General features: G+C 43.9%; 2 protein-coding genes across 5 annotated transcripts in view; both read right to left on the bottom strand.

Annotated features, from left to right (window-relative positions):
* The window catches only part of LOC136580559 (G-protein coupled receptor 4-like), a 76,229-nt gene that overhangs the window by 2,692 nt on the left and 50,963 nt on the right, over positions 1-22,574 (bottom strand). The window lies entirely within an intron of this gene.
* LOC136581081 (G-protein coupled receptor 4-like) lies at positions 9,879-22,259 on the bottom strand. The gene is made up of 3 exons (XM_066582072.1): positions 22,205-22,259; positions 20,161-20,190; positions 9,879-13,483 (listed from the first exon to the last, which is right to left on the bottom strand). The coding sequence occupies exons 1-3, from the start codon at positions 22,257-22,259 to the stop codon at positions 12,483-12,485; spliced, it is 1,086 nt and encodes a 361-aa protein (XP_066438169.1). The 3' UTR covers positions 9,879-12,482.

Here is a 22,574-nt window from a genome sequence, read left to right as displayed (position 1 = left end):
GCCTCTTCACTGTAGATGTTGACACTGGTGTTTTGCGGGTACTATTTAATGAAGATGCCAGTTGGGTACCTGTGAGGCGTCTGTTTCTCAAACTAGAGACTCTAATGTGCTTATCTTCTTGCTTAGTTGTGCAACGCGGCCTCCCACTTCTTTTTCTACTCTGGTTAGAGCCTGTTTGTGCTGTCCTCTGAAGGGAGTAGTACACACCGTTGTAGGAAATCTTCAATTTCTTAGCAATTTCTCGCATGGAATAACCTTCATTTCTAAGAACAAGAATAGACTGTCGAGTTTCAGATGAAAGTTCTCTTTTTCTGGCCATTTTGAGCGTTTAATTGACCCCACAAATGTGATGCTCCAGAAACTCAATCTGCTCACAGGAAGGTCAGTTTTGTAGCTTCTGTAACGAGCTAGACTGTTTTCAGATGTGTGAACATGATTGCACAAGGGTTTTCTAATCATCAATTAGCCTTCTGAGCCAATGAGCAAACACATTGTACCATTAGAACACTGGAGTGATAGTTGCTGGAAATGGGCCTCTATTCACCTTTGTAGATTTTGCACAAAAAAACAGGCATTTGCAGCTAGAATAGTCATTTACCACATTAGTAATGTATAGAGTGCATTTGTTTAAAGTTAGGACTAGTTTAAAGTTATCTTCATTGAAAAGTACAGTGCTTTTCCTTCAAAAATAAGGACATTTCAATGTGACCCCAAACTTTTGAACGGTAGTGTACATTTTTTTTTTTTTTTTTTAAATCAGTGAGTAAATTCTGTTTTACTTGCCTAATTGACACTTATGGATATAGTGAAATCACCAGACAAGACTGAGCATTCAGTGATGCATTACAGATTTTAGGGTGGTTTCACACCCGCGCCCAGGGTTCCACTTTCCCGCTTCGTTTGGGGAGCAGGAAAGGGGAATCCCTGTGGCCAAACTGCTCCATCTTAGGACGGAACCAAATAGCCTCCATTGACTATAATGGGGTCTGTTCGGTTTCCGTTCAGCTGCTCGGCTTTTAGATGGAAGAAAAAGCGCTTTTCCTTCTGGTATTTTGAGCCAGATTAAGAAGTTCCAATGCAGATGTGAAACCACCCTTACACCATTTTCAACCATAGTTCTACTCGGTCTGTAAGCATGTGTATCAACCAAATAAGACATCTGGCCAGGGGTGTAAATTGAAGCTGCTGGACCTCCATGCAAAATCTGTAACAGTTCCCCCTCCCTCAACTATACAAGTACTGGTAATATTATGGGCCCCCAAATCCTCTGTATCCACAATAGTTACTCCTCTGCATCTGGTTGCCGGTTTTCCTGGTTATATACCAGACAATGAGAACTGAGACAAAGTTGCAATGGTGGTAAATAACTTTTCTTTTTAACACTTTACTCCATTTTTGTTGACAGGTCTCCTGATAATCAGCCATGATCTGTGATGAAACATATGAGCAAGTGTTTAATTGCCTTGCCATACTACAATATGGGAAATAAAACAGTCTACAGTGCCCATTGAAATCAATGGCCTCTCTACTTAACACATAGCCATGTTGTGTCTTCCAGTGTGAGACAATCTTTGGAGACATTACCTACTCTAGGCAAGGTTCCAATCACATCTGCATCATGGTTTCTATTATAAACTAAAGCCATATCACAGGATGGATCTGCCGAATAAGAGACACCAGCAGCACCCAACAGATCCGGTTGACCTAGAACAAGAAATGTCAGGTTCTGCTGGGATAAATAGGGGTGGTTCAGGCCTCACAACTCATTCTGGTGGGATGTGTGGGTGATGCCACTGCACATACATGATGAACTGCCCATCCAAAAGATCCACAGAAAGCAAGAAGTAGAACATCAATGAAATGACGGAAAAATTAGTTCTGCAAGAACCCATAATACAGATATGTGAACCAATCCTAATAGATGAGGGTCTTAAATCATGAGATGACCTTCCATCAATTCAGAATTCTTTAATAGGCGGTTTTCAAATGTGTTTTCTAAACCAAATAAAGCTCTAGGAGTTATTATTTACCTATTTAGGGCCTATTACTCGACCTAATGATTGGCCAAGAATGTTCGCTTCAGGCCAGGTGAAGCTGCACCGAAGCAACCAAAGAACAAGCAAATGCTTGTCCATAGGCTGATCTCATCTTTCATGTGCCCATTAAGAAAAATCATTGTTGTCAGCAATACATCTCCATATGTGAACGGGGCAGTGCTGCCGACAATGATGAAGGGACATCTGACTGTATATACCATCATTTGCTCTCCAGCCCCATCATATATTCTGAATTAGCTTGTATGAAGGTCAGGATCTTGATGGCCGGTGCTCACTGTACGGCTCAGATTGAGCCATGGAAAAATTCAGTATTTTTTGTACACAAAAAAATTCCCAGAAAACCCATTTAACTATGAGAGGTTTCGTTTGGGAAGACAGGTTCCCTTTAGGAGTAGATCCATCTCACCATCAACGAGCACTCTCAGCAGTTAAGTGTAAAAAGAAAAATATCAATTCTTCTTTTTTTAAAATAATTTCATCTAAATTAGAAACTCGTTAATTTAAAACAAACCCCCATGACGCAGCTGTGAAGCCCAGAGGAAGCAGGCTGCTTAGATGGCTAGACTCTACATGTAGGGTCTATGACAGTAAATCCATGTCTCAGGATGAATGGCCAGACACAGAACTGCACTTACGGGACACACTGCTCAGAAGGAGACTTGTTATTTGTGAATACAAGTAGATTTGGTTTCTTTGCATCAGCCATGAACATAATAACATAGTATGCAAGGACGGAAAAAGACGTATGTTCCAGTTCAGCCTATTTTAATCCAGAGGAAGGCAAAAACCACAACAGAGGGGTAGAAGCCAATTTTTCCCATTTAAGGGCTCATGCCCATGGACAGGGCAGGATATGCCCACGGATTCATGCCGCGGGAGTACCACAGTGATCACGGAAAACGCATGTTTTTTCACGGTCTCTATTAATACTATATTAACCCCTTAAGGAAATGGCCTATTTTGGGCTTAAGGACGCAACGATTTTTGGCGGATTTTCTTCTCCATTTTTCAAAAGTCACTTTTTTTATTTTTCCGTTGACGCGGCCGTATAAGGGCTTGTTTTTTGTGTGGCAAACTGTAGTTTTTATCGGCGCCACTTTTGGGTACATAGACTATATTGTAAAACTTTTCTTTTTTTTAATGATAGCAGGGAGAGAAAACGTATCAATTCTGCCATAGATTTATTTTTTTTACAGCATTAATCATGCAGCATACACAATCCATTTTTTCTGCGGACTGGTACAGTTACAACGATACCAAACTTCTTACTTTTTAGGTATTTCCACTTTTCTGCAATAAAAACCCTTTTTTGGGAAATCTTTTTTTTCTAAATCGCTGCATTCAAAGTCATGTAACTTTTTTATTTTCCTATGTACGGAGCTCTATGAGGGCTTACTTTTTGCGCGATAAGCTGTAGTTTTTTTTGGTACCATTTTGGGGTACATACGGCTTTTTGATCACTTTTATTGCGTTTTTAGGGAAGCAAAATTATAAAAATTAGCATTTGACTCAGTTTTTTAGTGTTTTTTTAAACGCTTTTTTCCGTGCACAGTCAAAAGCATGTGCAGCTTATTGTACGCATTGTTACGGACGTGACAATACCAAATATGTGGGGTTTTAAATTTTTTTAACCTTTTTTTATGCTAATATGAGAAAAAGCATAAAAAAGGGTTTCTTTCCTTTTTTTTTACATTTTTCTTTTTTATTCATTTTTATTTGTTTTTTTTATACAATTTGTGTCCCTCTGGGGCACTTACAGTATCGCACTGATGATTGCTGTGATAAGGCATGGCAGGGCTACTGCCCTGCCATGCAGTATTGCTTATACAGCGATCACAGGCTATGGCAATACAGGACGCCAGTGATCATAAGTGATCTCACGCTATCCCCAGGATGTACGTTTACGCCCTGTTGCGGGAAGTACCCCGCTGCCAGGACGTAAACTTATGCCCTGGAGCGGGAAGGGGTTAATGGAGACCTCCACTGCGGGAAATGCAGTAAAATAGAACATGCAGCAATTTTTTTCCCGCAGCAGAAATCCGCATCAGAATCACGCATGTGAGCACTGACAGGCAGAAAAGCTATTAGGTTCAAAAGGACCAAATAGCTGCATAATTCCGCTGCAGAGAACGCAGCAGAAATCCGTCCACAGGCATAGTGATATACCGCCGCAGAGGAGCATTATGTCACCGCAATTTTCCGTGTGATTTACCTATCTTTATGATAGGTTCATCGATTTTCCACTTGTGTACATCAGGCTGCGCTTTCCATAGTTATCCTATGGAAAGTGTTCATTGCATTACCTGCGTGCGGATTAGCGCCGTGGGTACCGCAGTGAAATAATCGCCCATGGACAGGAGGCCTAAGGAAGAAAATTCCTCACTGACTCCAATGTGGCAATCGGAATAATCCCCGGATCAACAACCCTTTTGAAGTTATTAGTGATTATAACATATAATATTGTATCACCCAAGAAAGGCATCCAGGTCCCTCTTGAACTTTTTTTAATTGAATTTGCCATCACCTCCTCCTCAGGCTGAGAGTTCCACAGTCTCACTGCTCTTACAGTAAAGAACCCCCTTCTATGTCGGTAACGAAACCTTTACTCTAGACGTAGAGGGCACCCCCTTGTTACAGTCACAGTCCTGGGTATAAACAGATGAAGGGAGAGATCTCCACCCCCCTGCACTATTTTCAATGAGGAGAGGCGGGACGGGGGCGAGGCTAATTCCTGAAACTTAGCGCCGCCCCCGTTCTGCCTCCTCTCATTGCAAATAGTGCAGAGGGGCGGAGAGGGAGTGGAGAGGAGGCAGAGAGGGGGCAAGAGCTCAGAGCACTGCTCCCGGTTCTTCCAGCCTCCTCCCCCTGCAGAGAGAGGCACTGTATATTGGCTGGGCGTGAAAACCCGGCCGATATATATTTATTTGCATTCTGCACAGAGAAATAAGTATTTGATCCCCTACCAACCATTAAAGGGGTTGTCCCGCGGCAGCAAGTGGGGTTATACACTTCTGTATGGCCATATTAATGCACTTTGTAATATACATCGTGCATTAAATATGAGCCATACAGAAGTTATTCACTTACCTGCTCCGTTGCTGGCGTCCCCGTCGCCATGGTGCCGTCTAATTTCAGCGTCTAATCGCCCGATTAGACGCGCTTGCGCAGATGGGTCTTTTCCCTTCGGCTTGGCTCGGCAGCAGCGGTGTTCTGGCTCCGCCCCCTTGTACGCATCATTGCGTAGCTCCGCCCCATGACGTGTGCCGATTCCAGCCTCCTGATTGGCTGGAATCGGCACATGTGATGGGGCGGAGCTACGTGATGATGCGTACAAGGGGGTGGAGCCAGAACGCCGCTGCTGCCGAGCCAAGCCGAAGGGAAAAGACCCATCTGCGCAAGCGCGTCTAATCGGGCGATTAGACGCTGAAATTAGTCGGCACCATGGCGACGGGGACGCCAGCAACGGAGCAGGTAATTGAATAACTTCTGTATGGCTCATATTTAATGCACGATGTATATTACAAAGTGCATTAATATGGCCATACAGAAGTGCATAACCCCACTTGCTACCGCGGGACAACCCCTTTAAGAGTTCCGGCTCCTTCAGACCAGTTAGACGCTCCTAAATCAACTCATTACCTGCATTAAAGACAGCTGACTTAAATGGTCACCTGTATAAAAGACTCCTGTCCACAGATTCAATTAATCAGTCAGACTCTAACCTCTACAACATGGGCAAAACTAAAGAGCTTTCTAAGGAAGTCAGGGACAAGATCATGGACCTGCACAAGGTTGGAAAGGGCTACAAAACAATGAATAAGACGCTGAGTGACAAGTAGACAACTGTTGGTTCAATAGTAACAAAATGGAAGACATACAAAATGACTGTCAATCGGATCTCACCTCGTGGGGTGCATATTTGTAGTTTCCGCTTAGGTTAAGCAGCGCTGCTGATTAGAGCCACCTGATTGGCTCTTCGGCACCACGTGACTACACAGCGTGCACGCGCATTGCCTTCAGCAGCCGTGCACTACACACTACAGTTAAGCAGACGTGCGCTACACACTACACTTAAGCAGCACGGGGTTAGGTTTACGGTTAGGTTTAGGGTTAGGATTACCTAAACCTAACCCTAACCCCAACCCTAACCCTAAACACTAACCGTAAACACTAAAACTAACCCTAAGCCCTAACCCTAAACCCTAACCCTAAGCCCTAACCCTAAGCCCTAACCCTAAGCCCTAACCCTAAGCCCTAACCCTAAGCCCTAACCCTAAGCCCTAACCCTAAGCCCTAACCCTAAGCCCTAACCCTAAGCCCTAACCCTAAGCCCTAACCCTAAGCCCTAACCCTAAACCCTAACCCCGTGCTGCTTAAGTGTAGTGTGTAGTGCACGGCTGCTGAAGGCAATGCGCGTGCACGCTGTGTAGTCACGTGGTGCCGAAGAGCCAATCAGGTGGCTCTAATCAGCAGCGCTGCTTAACCTAAGCGTAAACTACAAATATGCTCGTGGGGTATCCTTGATCATGAGGAAGGGGAGAGATCAGCCTAAAACTACACGGGGGGAACTTGTTAATGATCTCAAGGCAGCTGGGACCACAATCACCAAGAAAACCATTGGTAACACATTACGCTGTAATGGATTATAATACTGCAGTGCCTGCAAGGTTCCCCTGCTCAAGAAGGCACATGTGCAGGCCCGTCTGAATGTTGGGCGATTCTGAGAGGGATTGGGAGAAGGTGCTGTGGTCAGGGGAGACAAAAATTGAGCTCGTTGGCATTAACTCAACTCACTGTGTTTGGAGGAGGAGAAATGCTGCCTATGACCCAAAGAACACCGTTCCCACTGTCAAGCATGGAGGTGGAAACATTATGTTTTGGAGGTGGAAACATTATGTTTTGGGGGTGTTTCTCTGCTTAGGGCACAGGACTACTTCACCACATCAATGGGAGAATAGATGGAGCCATGTACCGTAACATCCTGAGTGACAAACCTCCTTCCCTCCACCAGGACATTAAAAATGGGTCATGGCTGGGTCTTCCAGCACAACAATGACCCAAAACATACAGCCAAGGCAACAAAGGAGTGTCTGAAAAAGAAGCACATTAAGGTCATGGAATGGCCTAGCCAGTCTCCAGACCTTAATCCCATAGGAAACTTATGGAGGGAGCTGAAGATCAGAGTTGCCAAGCGACAGCCTCGAACTCTTAATGATTTAGAGATGATCAGTTAAGAGGAGTGGACCAAAACTCCTTCTGACGTGCGCAGACCTCATCAACTACAAAGAACATCTGACTGCTGTGCTTGGCAACAAGGGTTTTGCTTGTATTAAGTATTAAGTCTTGTTTGCCAGAGGGATCAAATACTTATTTCGCTGGCTAAATTATATATATTTATTTGCATTTTGCACAATGTGATTTTCTGGATTTTTTTTTTTTTTTGGATATTCTATCGCTCACTGGTAAAATTAACCTACCCTAAAAATTATAGACTGTGGGCAAACTTACAAAACTAGCAAGGGATCAAATACTTATTTCCTTCACTGTAAATACACAGACACACACAATTATTAGATCACTCCTCCGCTGTCTTTTTTCTAAACTAAATAACCCCAATTTTGATAACCTCCCTGGGTATTGTAGTCCGCCCATTCCATTTATTACTTTAGTTACCCACCTTTGTACCCACACAAGCTCTGATATGTCCTTCTTGAGTACCGGAGCCCAAAACTGTACACAATATTCCATGTGTGGTCTGTCCAGTGACTTGTAAAGAGGGAGAACAATGTTCTCATCCTGCGCACCTAGACCTCTTCTGATGCACCCAATGATCCCATTTGCCTTGGCAGCAGCTGCCTGACACTGGTTGTTCCAGTTAAATGGATTTTCCAGGGAAATACTATTGATGAACTATCATCAGGATAGGACATCAATAGTTGATTAGCTGGGGTCTGTCACCCGAGACCCCAACCAATCAGCTGAGCAGCGCATGCTGTCAGCGCCGCAAATACACAGAGGTTGGAGCAAAAGCCTCTGCTCAGACCTCTGTATAGTGGCTGGTGCTTGTAACTGCAGGCAAAGCTCTCATTGATTTCATTCACACGTAGCTCATTTGGTACAGATTTTGTGATGGATGTCGGTACAGATCTGCAGCAGATTGCAACCTTTCAATTGAATTAAAATTAAAGAAGAGAAATGTACAGCAGATCTGCACTGATATCTGAATTAAATAAGCCACATGTGAACTGACCTTTTAACTGAAATGACCCAAGGCTGTCATTAGTCTGATTTTACACTCAACGTCCACCTGTTAGTTTAGTGTCTTCATACGGATAAGGCCAGCCTCACACGGACGTATTTGTCTCACCTGTACAAATCACACAGCCAATCAGAGCGTTTCAAAACTGGCAATTTACTGTGAAATGCATATGCATCACATTTATCCAATGTATATGGGCACCTTAGAGGGTATGTCCAGGATTAGAGAAACATGTCCGTTTCCTTTTAAAAACAGTGCCACCACAGTACACAGGTTGTGTGTGCTATTGCAACTATTTACTACAATGGATCGGAGCTGCAATACCAAACACATCCTGTGGACTGGTGTGGCACTGTTTCTGGAAGACAGCAGTCATGTTTTTCTCATCTTGGACAACCCCTTTAAGCTCATATAATTTGTGGAGGTCTTGAAGATCTGGTGATAGTCGCCAGCACATTTGTTTAATGACGGACATTTTTCTGTGATTTGCACGTAACTTTTAATTTGCCATGTAGACTACATCTAAAAGCCCCAGCGGTGAGGAGTCTTATAGTACATGTTACTGGATTGGTTAATCACAGCACAGCTTTCATCTTCCCAGAACAGTTTCTGAAATGCAAGCTGCGCTCTGATTGGTTGCTGCGGGCAACAATGTCAATATGCATGCCAATTATCTCAACATTATCTTGAGGGATCTCATAAAACTCAGAGTCCATCTACGTAGTATAAGACGAATCATAATGATCTGGCACAGCAGCATGGCTTCTGCTATGAATATATCACTCAGCAAAACATATAGGGGAAGATTTATGAAAATCCTCTAAAACAAAAACAATCTTTGTTGCCCAGAGCAGCCAATCAGAACACAACTCTCATTCCTCATAGTGCGCAGTGATTGGTTGCTATGGACAGCAAAGGCATGTTTTCTTTTAGAGAGTTTTACAACTCTCCCCCATACTGTAGGAACTCTTAAAGGAGATGTCCCGCGCCGAAACGGGTTTTTTTTTTTTAAACCCCCCCCCCCGTTCGGCGCGAGACAACCCCGATGCAGGGGTTAAAAAAACCACCCGCACAGCGCTTACCTGAATCCCGGCGGTCCGGCGTCTTCATACTCACCTGCTGAAGATGGCCGCCGGGATCCTCTGTCTTCATGGACCGCAGGGCTTCTGTGCGGTCCATTGCCGATTCCAGCCTCCTGATTGGCTGGAATCGGCACGTGACGGGGCGGAGCTACACAGAGCTGGCATTCTACACGAGCGGCCCCATAGAAGACTGCAGGAGACCCGGACTGCGAAAGCGCGGCTAATTTGGCCATCGGAGGGCGAAAATTAGTCGGCTCCATGGAGACGAGGACGCTAGCAACGGAGCAGGTAAGTATAAAACTTTTTATAACTTCTGTATGGATCATAATTAATGCACAATGTACATTACAAAGTGCATTATTATGGCCATACAGAAGTGTATAGACCCACTTGCTGCCTCGGGACAACCCCTTTAATGCATCGTGTGCTTCCTCATTTGGCCATGAGGAGGCGCTATTTTATTGAAGAGCAAAACAGAAGTCAGATTTAGAGAAACTTTATTGAGGTTTGGTTACGTGTTGTCATCGCCATTTACTGGAAGACAGACATGTTATTTACAGAACTGGAAATATACAGGATAGGAAAAATCTAATGCTACATCAGGGATTTCAATGTTACCCCCAAATACTGCAAAATAAGAGAAGTGTATTGCTTTCTTTGTCTACAAGCAGCACCGTTCTTGTTTATGAGATGTGACCTCAGCTGCAATACCAGCCACAGCCCATGGGCAAGAGTGGCACTGTTGCTAAGGAGGAAAATAAAATAGACCCTTTATTCTAGCCCTTATATTCTTAAAAGTAATAAAACAAGAAAAAAAAAGTAGTAACACTGTAATTCATCTCCTCCCCCACCAAACAGCCCTCTAAATCCACTATTTTTTTCCTCAAAGCAAAGGAAGACACGATAGAGCAGACTTACCAATACTGTCTAATGGTTAGACAGTGCACACTTGTCTTAAAACCCACCAGATTCCTCATAGGGACTCTGCTGAATGATAATCTGGCACATCTTTAGACTGCCTAGTCTAACTTTACCCCACCCATTAGCTGGCTTCATTTAGCAGCAAAAATTGTGTCAAAATTTGGTGCAATTTTGAGGCACAATGTTGTCTTTACGTCACACTCCCTTTTCACAAAGCCACCGCCACCTTATGGGTCCCCTAAGGCTCTAGGGCTGGGGTGCGACCATACCTCCTGCACCCACTCTAGTCATCCCCTGCACAGATTTTATAATATTATATATATATCATATTCACTAAAATTTGACTGTGAAGTTTACTTTCTGCTATGATCCATTTTCATAATTAATGAGAGCAGGAAAACATGGCTTCTTTCCTGTAGAAACAGAACCACTCTTGTGCCTGGGCTATGCCTGATATACAAGACACAGCCTATGGAGAAGAGTGGCACTGATTTTGGAAGATTTGATTTTTATACCCATGATTTTACAATTTAAAGGGATTTTCAAGATTTTGATATTGATGGCCTATCCATCACTTTGTTGGAGGTCTACCTCTCAGTACCCCCAGCATTCAGCTGACTGTATGGTCTACAGACTTTGGCTAACACTGAATCACCATGTTAATCGAGCACAGCTCCGTACATTTGGTTGTGGCTGTGCCTGGTATTGCAGCCCTAGACCATTTAATTGAATGGAACTGAATGGCAGTGAACTGTGGCAAAGCCACTACCAAATATACAGAGCTGCATACAAAACTATTTGTTGTACAGTTGAATCCAATCCATTATTTTCAGTTAGCAGCCACTTCACACTTTGGTATTCTTTCACATATCTAAAGTTCTTTAAAAGCGACCCTCTGGTCTAGGACAACCAAAGATGGCGCACTGCTTTACCATCTATCTGATGCACACCGTGCATTAGTATAAGGGCTCATGTCTACAGGCGTTATTTCCACCCTGATTACACATGTGATACGCTGTGAATGGAGTCAATGGACTGCGTGAAGATACACATGAGAAACAGAAATAGAGCATGCTGCAAATCTGTAAGTGTACCATGCAACGTGAGCCCTATACATTTGTATATGCAACGCTGTCCACACACAATACATTGTGTATGGACGGCTTTTTCATACACAACCCCGCTATGAAACAGAGTTGGGAATTAGGAGTGTGTGATACGAGGGCATGCGCAGTACTCACAGCAATACATGGTCTCTGCCGACAGATCCGCTATTTACAAATACAGGATTTTACCGATACGGCCGTGAACAGTAGGCTTAACACACTACAGTGCTGTCCAGTCACCGCAGCATACAGGGTCCTACACTACCAATCCATACTAAGGCACAGTGTACATCAGGTAGTCGGAGAGGTGATGTGGCCATCTTTGTTTGTCCAGGACCAGAGGGTCACCTTAAATTGAGTTGCCCTGTACAAGAGCCTACAGTCTCCTGGTTCGGACTGTGAGAACTCCATCTTTATTTTTTGCATCATTTTTTCAAACCTCAGATCTGATACAGATCATTATTTTTAATATTTGATAAAAATCTAGTCCTGAAGTGTTAAGAAAACTTTCCCAACCTCTGTACAACTAACAAAAATTTTTAAAAAATGCTACAAAATACAAATTAAAAACACAGATCACAAATCCATCTTGCCAACAAGTCTGCAGTGCTTGACACAGTGATCGTGAGGATAGGCAAGCTACTTGTCCCTTATGTTCCAATCTCTTGCGGGGACTAGTTAAAGGGATTACCTAGGCTTACAGTAGTAAAGCACTGCAGCTTTCTTCTAGAACACTGACAAAGCTGTTCATAACAACCCCTTTAACATTACATAAAAGCTCTCCATTTCAGAGCAGTCAGGTAAGGACTACATCAGTGACTTGTCTGTATATAATTCAGTTGTATTCTGTGAGAAGATCCATTATTTTCACAAGCAAACAGTCCAAAAATGTACAATATATAGGATTGACTAAAGAATGGTTGCAGATGTCTTCCGATGTAATCCTCGTTTTTTGGGGGGCAGATCTTGTTATTTTGTTTTCTCCAGCTCTTGTCCATGGCACTAGGAGCTGCACACTTTAGCAAGCCTAATCTAGACCAGGTTAAGGTTGCTTAGTCTAGAATTGGCTATGTATTTTGGTTTGATGTGTGCATAGGAGATTAAGGTTTTTTGCAGCTTCCGGACACACAGTAAGGCACCTCCTTTGGATTTCGACAGTCCTTCCTCGATAGAGCAAACAAAACCAGATCGACCGGAGTTCCGTCATCAAATCATGCTGTACCCCTTCGCTAACAAATATATTAATAAAAGGGTCTAGAGCACTACTGAGGCTCGTAAGGGCAAAGGAGATCCGATAGGCCGGTCTGACTCGCAATTCAATCTCGCAGTTGCAGTAGTTCAAGTCACTAACAAATGAACGGATGAAAAGGACCACATGGTAGGGGAGGAAGCAGATGATAAAGATAACCGTCATGATCAGTAGAAGGCCAGTAATTTTTCTTTTGTGCTCGATATTCAAGCTGGAAGCATTATGTATAGTACGGATGATGGAGCAGTAGGAGAAAACTAGAAGAATGAAAGGGATAAGAAATACCACAAAGATTCTAAAATAATTGAGACGAGCCATCCATTGCTCCATTGGATACTTCTCGTAGCACAGTTCCACATTTTGGGTCGATTGAAACAATTCATCTCTACTCAAGAAATAACAATGGGATCCAAGGATAACGAGCCACACGACCACACAAACTATTAAAGCCTTCTTCATGCTCCGAATGATCCTTGAGCGCAGGGGGAAGACGGTAGCAACAAAGCGGTCTGTGGCTATACAGCTGAGGAAGGCGATGGTGGTGTAGAGATTGGAATTGAAGAAGAACCCAACAACCTTACAGCTAAGAGTCCCAAAAACCCAATCCTCCTTGACAGTGTAGAGTATCCAGACAGGGAGGGTACATATGTACATAAGATCAGATGCACAAAGGTTGGCAAGATAAACTCCCAAAATGTTCTTCTTCTTGATTAGCTGGACGATGATAATGATTGAGGTTAGGTTACCCAGCAGTCCCACGATAAAGACGCTGCTGTAGATGATAGGGAACAGGATGGCTTCATAACTGTCTGGAAATGGGCACGATAGAGTCTCGTTACACATTGTCGCACAGCGAGGCAGATCCTGGTGAACAACAGTATACAAGGTCAGAGCGGTCCCATTTAACCTCCATTGTTTCTTTGCAGACAAATGGTATTCTTACACAATGTATATACATACACACTCGCACCACCATCCTACAGAACTCCTAATTCTACCTCCTATCCACAGAGAACACTATCTTGTTATTACAGTAATACCTGCAACTTGAGGGCATCATCTGAATAGACCAGTTTACGGGTTGAACACCCAAAACCCAGCACCCACTCCTTTGCGTGTCTGATCTGAGAGACCATTACTATTTATGTAACATGCATGCAGTCTGAGCTATTTATTGGCACAGTAACTGGAACGTGAACCCTATATTGGCTACATAGAAAATTGCCGTATGCATGAGGTCTAATTTAGACCGTTGCGTTCGCATTTTCCAGTCTCCTAAATAGGAGTTGCGACCAAGAGACTACTAACGTGAACACCAGGTAATGTGTTGTCCAATATACACAGCACGTTCACAAGCACTTCACATACTTGAAACTGACAGGAATAGCACATGCAGCAGGTCTGTGTGAATACATGTCCAGGTGTACAAGCCTCATAGGCTATAATGGGGCTGTGCGTTGTCTTGAGCGATCATTTTGCATAAACTACTACTTGGTACTAATGCCTATTAGTACCAATTAGTAGTGTGTGAGCTGTCGGGAGCTGTATTCAGAGAACAGACCACCGGCTGTTCTCTGAATAAATTGCCTTTGTTCTGCCATGGGGCTGACAGCTGAGACAATGTAATTAGCACTCCCTGGGCAGAACACAACGCGCGGTCCTTCTTATTACTTGTTCTGCAGAATGATGGATTTCATGCCGAACTGAAATCCATTGTTCGTCAGAAGAGTAAAAAATGGGCACATTTACATACAATGATTATCGCTCTAAGGCTGGGTTCACACAGGGCGCATTCGTCGGAAATCTCGCGGTTTGGCCGCAGCAAAAAACGCAAGATTTCCGCCGGGAGGACCGCTTTTCCGTTGCGGCCGGCGCTCCCATAGAGGAGAGCGCGTCCGCAACGAAAATAAACAAAAAAGTTAAAGTAAATAGACATGCTGCATCTTATGAAACCGCGGCTGCGGCCGCCGCGGCTGCGCTTTCAGCCGGACTTACCGCAGCGGATTGGCCGTCCCGTGTGGACGAGATTTCTGAGAAATCTCGTCCACATGGCTGGCTAACCCCGAGATTAGCGGCTGCGGGCGGATTTGCCGCGGCGAAATTCCGCGTGGCAAAACCGCGGCAAATCCGCCCTGTGTGAACCCAGCCTAAAGCCATCTTTTGAGCTACAATTGTTGTGTCTAAGTGGGCCTTAAGGGGAGGTGTAAGATTTGAGCTGCACTCACCCCTCAGATTTCAGGTTTTAAATGGTGATGTACATTGGGGAAAAAAACGAGAACATTAGGGCTCATGTCCACGGGGAAAATAGGATTTAGGATCCGCAGCGGATCTGATTTTCCCCGTGGACATGAGGCCTAAGGCTCTGTTCACATGGCGGATTTTGCCACAAAATAAGTATCATTTAAGTGTCCAATTCATTTGAATAGGAATCTGTATTATAGCGTATGTCCAGACGTTGAGGAGTTTTTAGAGTAACAATGTCTGGGAATTGAATGCTATATAAAAGCGCATTTTCTTGCACACTCACGGAAGCGAATTACAATTTCCATGAGCGGAAAAAAACAAACAAAACGCAGCATGCTCTATTTTTGTGCAGATTCCGCATAGGCAAATTCCATTGAAGTCAATGGAAGCCATTCAACCCGTGGCCCTTCTTTTGACATTGCGAAAAGGTCGCGGATTCCGCATCACAGTCTAGTGACGGTGCTCTATAAAAAAAAATAAAAAAAATGTGCATGTCCAATAGCGAGCTGTCTGCACTATCTGCAGTACAGGAAATTAAAAGTGCGCTCGGGCGCTGGCTGGGCACAGAGTTGGATTCCACTGCGGACTCCCACATGCGGAATCCGCCCCATTCGTGTGCAGCCAGCCTTATGCTACCAAGTTTTTCCACAAGTGGATTTTTTGAACTCTCATCCACAATGCTTGTACTGTAAAATGGTACGGATTCTCCACAGCCAATGCTACTGTGCAAAACCGCAGTATGTCCACAACGTGCGGCCATACCCTTCTTCCAAACGCCGATGCCTTCTTTCTCTTCTATCTAGAAGTTTAGGGGAAAATAATCCTTTTAGAGTCTAAAGATTTTGCGAGATCTGTAGCCAGGTTTTTCTGCTACTTCACAAGCAAATACTAAAGCTGCTTTTACACGGAGCAATAAAGAGTTTCCATGTGTGAACCGCAGCAGACTTCGCTCGTGCAGCGCGTTTATACAGGCAGATGAATCGTTGGCAATGATGGCGTTCACAAATTGTTCTCATTCCCTGTAGTAATGAATTTGAAGGACTAAGCGATCGCTGTTCACATGCAACGACTTGCCAACTATTATTCTGATGCCTGCATAAAATGAACGACGAAGCAAACAATGTGTCGTTCATCGTTGGCCTGTTTACACGGAATGATTATCGTTCAAATTCATATAATCTAACGATTTTTTTTTTATAGGAGTCCATTATAATAGTCCTCCTGATAACGCCAGCCAGGCTGTACAATGACTGCTGCCGCCTCTGGAGGAGAAGGTGTTAAGCAAACACATGACTCTCCCGCTTCAATGGATCCTAAATTATCTGGATTTTCCAAACCTGAACAGAGAGGCCCTCGAGTGCCTCATTTCCGGGGTTGCTAGGCCCGGCGCTGCCCTCCTGAAGGGGAAACTGAGATCCTGCTTACTTTCACACCAAGATGGCAATGTATTTCAGCAGTACAGATGCAGCTCTCACAACTCCCCCCATATTGCACCCGTCAACATGCGTTTCACCCGCGAATGCGAGACATTCTTCAGGCAAAAACTGATGAAAAATACGCCCGTGCGAAGGGGCCCCAAGACTGTATTTAGGCAGTTTTATCGTGCGAGTTTTGTGCATTGCAAGATGTACAAGACTCGCACAGAATAGACCTTGAGAAGAAATGCAGATTTACAGCAGGCGCTATAAAAATATCATTTAGACTGATTACAGGAAAAAATGGTAAAAAATTGTCCAACACCTTTAAGGCTGCCTACACAGGGGCGGATTTGTATTGTGGAATCCAGAGCGGGCGTCCGCCTCCGGATTCCACAGCAAATACAGCCCATAGCATGCTATGGCAAACCGCGAGAACATCTCCACGAGCAGAAATCGATTGTGATTTTCTGCTTGTGGAGAAGAAATTGCAGCATGTTGGGATTCTGTGTGGACAGCTTCTATTGAAGTCAATGGAAGTCATCCGATGAACAGCCCTTCTGCAATGACCATCTGTAGTACAGGAAAAAGACTTCCAAGCGGACACTGGGCAGGTATCGGGATGGATTCCGCTGCTGGAATCACATTACATTATTGTGCAAGGCCTCGGTGCAGTTTTTTTTAGCAAAAATCGTAGATCGTGACCTAAGGTGCTTTTACACAAGCCAAATCATACGGATTTCCGTGATCCAGCGAGCATCTGAACTATTGTTCTGTGTGAATGCTGCACCGATCGGACAACAAGTCGTTCACTTCTCATTCATCAATCAGTTTCTGCATGCAGAAAACCAAACGATGAATCGGCCCCCTGCAAACAGGCAGTCGTTCACTTATGGAGGCGGGCGGTCCAGAACGATCCCCGGTCCGCTCCACCGCCAATCACTACCGTAGCAATAATCATTCCCGTGTAAAAGAATGCGAATGATTATCGCCAGGGCGAGTTGTCTGGCATTTGCGCCCAACAAGTCATCCCGTGTAAAACTACCTGTACATAGCAGTTCTGAGCTCCTGACTTCTAGCAGTCGCTGCTATCCAGTGCGGTTCTGCACGACCCATCTGATACAAGGTCTTTGTGCAAATGGCATTTGAAGAGCAGCTGCATCTTGTGTGGTTACAGTGATAGAAGACACAAGATGTTCCCCCTTTTAAACCACAATGGAACTAAATCACGAGAGTTTAAAAGACTTTAAAGAAAAAAAAAGTCTCTTTCTTCCCGTAACTGAAAGGAGAGTCGGGGGAGGGTGCAAATTCCAGCCCCTGATCACAATATGATCAGCAATTAATAGTTGATTAGTTGCTAGGACTACTCACGTTCAGGAATCTGGTGACGCGAGAATAAAGGCTAAAGCTGTTGTCACACAGGCTCTATTAACCCCCCTATGTAAAATATAATCATTAGAGAAATCCGTGTACTACTCAACCATGCCGTAAAACCTATATTATACATTCTCCTCCTGCTGCTAGTAAAACTGGGGAATGGCTATAATAATAGGAGTGCTAAACTGGGACAAAAATACATTTATTACAATTTCTTTCAACTTCTCCAACTCCAGCCACAGCCCAGACGTTGACTCAGGAGAACTTGTAAAAAGTCTCAAGAAGAACAATACAAGCAATTAATTATCTGCCTTGTAGCAGGGAGCTCTGTGGTGACTTTCATGTCACAAAGGTGGGGACAGTGGGGACATTCAAAGCACAACAAAACATATATCTATAGTCCCAGAGTTGTGAAATGCGTGGGAGCTATACCACTCATGTAAATATATATTCAGCCAAACCCCGCATTCTTGCCTCCATGTTCGTTATCTAGTCCTACATTACATTCCAGCACCACCTATTCTCTGCGCTCCTCCGATGAATTACAACTCAATACATTTTCATATACACAGCGAGCCCACGGTGGGATATGACCACATTTCAATCCGCTATTGTTAAAAGTTGGTGGAGAGTAGGGCTGATATATAAAACAGTAATTAAGAGATCAGTCCAATATTACCATAGTAATGGTATTTGGCCATAGATTGTCGCCTTAAATCACGGATTCCAAGAAGGAGTTCACATATAGCCGAATTGGTGCGGAGCTGCAGCAGATTTCGCCGTTTCAATTGAATAAAAATTGAAGGGGTGAAATCTGCAGCAAATCAGCGAAGTGTGAACACACTCTAAAGGTACCTTCCAACTTTACGAATTCACTGTGGACTTTCTGCAGCAGCAACTATACTGGAAATCTGCAGTGTGCACGTCCGTACCTGTAATGTAGTGAAATGTAGTGAAGGTCTAGGTAAAGACTAGGATCTAGCACAACCTTCCAGATGGTGTACAAGACCAAGAGTAATAGGTGGTTTTAATAGAGTGAAGCTTTGTTGCTACTCTAGGTTTCGGAGACCATTCACAGTATTTCCATACAGTTTGTGCCAGATCCTAGTCTTTTCCTAGAACTACATGGTTTTAATAAAGTGAAGTCACGTTACTACTCTTAAACATCTATATGCATACAGGTCATACCGAATCCTAATGTTTTCCTAGACCTGCACTCTGCCTGCTATAGCTTACCACCCTGCTATTCACAGACATCAAGCTGCATAAATGGTGCACCGATGCCACAGAAACCAGTCTTGATTTGATCAACCCAATTCGGTCAGAAGTTCCGTCACAGATCCGGCTCAAAATACCAGAAGAAACAAACCGCTTATGTAGCATTTTTTCTTCTATCCAAAAGCTGAGCAGAAAGTGAACAGATCCCATTAAAATCAATGGGGTCTGTCCAGAGACCGAGGCATTTGGCAGTGGGGATTTCCCTTTCCTGCTCCCCGAATGGAGCAGGAAAGCAGAATCCCCAACGTAGTGTGAAACAAATCAAAGTAAAAGAACCAGGTTAGCGCTCCTGAGTGGAAAGGCTTATTCAGACAGTGTGTGAAAAATATGTTAATCACACTCACCCGGTGTTTGGTAAGGACCTTATGCAAGATCCCTACCAACACCCCTTGATCCAGGAGAGCCTGTAGAATGAGCTGTCGGTGGGTCCCTTAAAATCCCTCTGGGCTAGACAGGGGAGAGATCTGCAGGTCCTCCGTCTCTCTATCTCGAGAGCCGCTAAAGTTGAAAGCTGTATACTTATAAAAATAGGACACCGCGCTCCTGGGAATATCCACCCTCCGAACAACCGTCTCTTTCTTTCACTCCGTTTATTGAGACAACGCGTTTCGTCGATTACGACTTCATCAGGTACCTGATGAAGTCGTAATCGACGAAACGCGTTGTCTCAATAAACGGAGTGAAAGAAAGAGACGGTTGTTCGGAGGGTGGATATTCCCAGGAGCGCGGTGTCCTATTTTTATAAGTATACAGCTTTCAACGTAGTGTGAAACCGTCCATTGCCTTGGTGCTCCCTGTACAGGATACCTATCAGATGGTGCCGAAAACCTAAACCAACCTTTACAAAAAGCTCACAAAGTGCAGACTGTGAAGTAGTTTGAATGCCAAGAAGAAGAATAGGAAGGAAAGATGAACTACTTCTCTTTTTCGGATCCAAACCAAATTTTCCAAACATCGAAAACTGCAATGCATGTTTTACAGATATTTTGATGCTTCCTGACTCACTACATGTGTACCTCCATATACAATTCTATATGCCCATCTTGTTATATCACTTGCTGCAAACTATTCTTCCCCAAAAATGCCATCCGCCCCCCTGTTGTATCTAGGACTTGCACACTGTCAGCCGGCACACACTGCACAGACATGGGACTTTGCACACGTTTCCTTACCCGGCTCCTGCTGGATCCCTGTGTGCTCCGCTCAGCTCCTACAATGTGTCTGAATCATCCCAGCACAGGGGGCAGGAGTGATACTGGGCTTGTGCAAAGTCTGTCTTGTCACATCCTATATTAACTGCCTCGTGGCCATTGGCTCTGGCACTCAAACAATAGACAATAGTTGTGATAAGTGCATGCCAAGAAATGATACTAGAGACAGGGGTTTATTTGCATTTCCAGGCATATGCAGAACATACCGCACAGCGCGGCTAATGGGTCCTTTTACACCGAACGATAAGCGTTCAAATAATAAAAATTAACAATAAATTGTTCAGTGCAAACACAAAAAACATTGAACGATTAGCAGTCACTTATCGTGCATCGTTCATTTTCTGCAGGCATAAAAATCAATGTTTGTTTGCCAGTCGCTGCGTGTAAAAGGCGATCAGTCATCTACAGACAATGGACTGAACAAGCAATAACGAAAACATTTAAAACAATTATCTGCGCATGTAAATGGGCATTGCTTGAAAGCAAACGACTCGGTCAATGTTCGATCACTCCAACCATTACTTAAGGCCCTTTTACACGTAATGATCATCGCTCAAAATTAGTTCAAACGAACAAATTTGAGCGATAATCAGTTTGTAAATGCCAAAGGGAAAAAAAAACAAAAAAAATGCTCACTGGTCGTTTAAGCTAACTTCGCTGTCAGCTTAAAAAAACCTCGTTGGCTCGCTGACTTGCCATTCTGTGTACATGTTCTCTGCTCAGCGCTTCCAATAGGAGGTGAAGTGCTGAGCGAAAGGCAGACGAGAAGCCAATATGCCGGCGGCAAGTTTTTCTGTCTGAATGCTCTGCGTGAGCGCCGACGACCTTAGCGGTGACATCAGCGCTCGTGCAGGCTTTTAAAAGACTGGCGGCCCGTGTAAAAGGGCATTTACTCCATGTAAAAGGACCTTTAATGGGCATAACTGCAGTAAAAGGACAATTTAATAACAATTCTAATCTGGGTCTTTAAGTGATAAGTTGCAACATGAATGTTTGAAGGATGTAATAAATGCTCAGCTAGGAGCAGCTGCCGTTCAGGACTCTTGTGAAGCTGGGTGACAATCCCCATGGAAGCAGTGATGATGTATATACTAGCTGCCTATCATCAAGCTTTTCAAGAGGTCTTAAAGATTCTGGTACAAGTGTTTCTTCTACTTGAGGACACGTTTCCCTGCAGTGTAGTGTATGTATATTCCCTAGAGGGACAGAACACACCTGTGGAAACCTGCATCAGGTTGGCAAGACGACACAGCCATGTCTCCAGTGTTCGCTCCTCCTACATTATTGTATTATGCTACACCTGTTGTTTTTTTTTTAATTTCACCTTTCATTTTTTTGGTTTTCGTGCAAAATTAGGAAACTGCATAAACATCAACTGCCTTCTATTATCCCATCATGGGAATGCTCCCAATAGCAGCAAGGAGACTCTGAAAACAGAGCAGCCCCATAAGGGTTGTGCGCATCACTGTTGAAGGCGCCATTCCTTAATTCTATTAAATGCATGATAAAGTAGTGCAGCATGCTGGATTATTCCATTTGGGATTATACTGGGTGGAAGGATTGTGTGGCTCCAAAGGGCCTAGGTAGTACACCAGTGAATGGGCTCTGGCAAAGGCCCGGTTGCTCGCATTCTCCACAGGGCTTGTGATAGGCTGGGGCTATATAATGTCAAAGTCTGCTAGGTCGATCAACTTTAACAAGATATGATCATGAATTATCCGTTCAGTCGCATCCGACCCTCAATCACTCCATGGATGAATGTTCTCCACAGATTCCTGTCTTTCACGCCTTCTTTCAGTTCTGTGATTGACATGTTCCTGATGGCCTTGATTGTATCTAGCCATCTTGTTCTTAGTCATCCTGATCTTCTCTTTCCACTGATCTTGCCAAGTATCAGTACGGTTTCCAGTAAATTAGCGTGCATCACGTGTCCAAAAAAGGAGATCCGCTGTTTGATGATTTTGCCCTCTAGTGATATTTTCGGTTTGATGTGATCTAACACTACGTTGTCCGTTGTCATGGCAGTCCAAGGTATCCGTAGCATTCTCCTCCAGCACCATAGTTCAAACGCATCATTTTTCCTTCTGTCTGTTTATCTGAGCGTCCAACATTCACAACCATACGTCGTTATGGGAAAGACGATTGCATTGACCAGTCTGGTTTTTGTCGCAATGCTAATATCCTTGCTTTTCCAGATCTTTTCTATTTCATTGCATTCCTACCAATTGTAATCCATCTCTTGATCTCACGTCCAGATTGCCTGTTGCAATCGATTTTGGATCCAAGGAAGATGAAATCTTGGACCGTCTCGACTTAATTTTTATGTTCACTGTACCGTTGCCTACCGAGGTCATAACCTTATTTTTCTTGCTGTT

The sequence above is a fragment of the Eleutherodactylus coqui genome, chromosome 10 (genome assembly GCF_035609145.1).
Source record: "Eleutherodactylus coqui strain aEleCoq1 chromosome 10, aEleCoq1.hap1, whole genome shotgun sequence".
Classification (NCBI taxonomy): Eukaryota; Metazoa; Chordata; class Amphibia; order Anura; family Eleutherodactylidae; genus Eleutherodactylus; species Eleutherodactylus coqui.
This window is presented reverse-complemented; position numbering and strand designations above follow the sequence as displayed.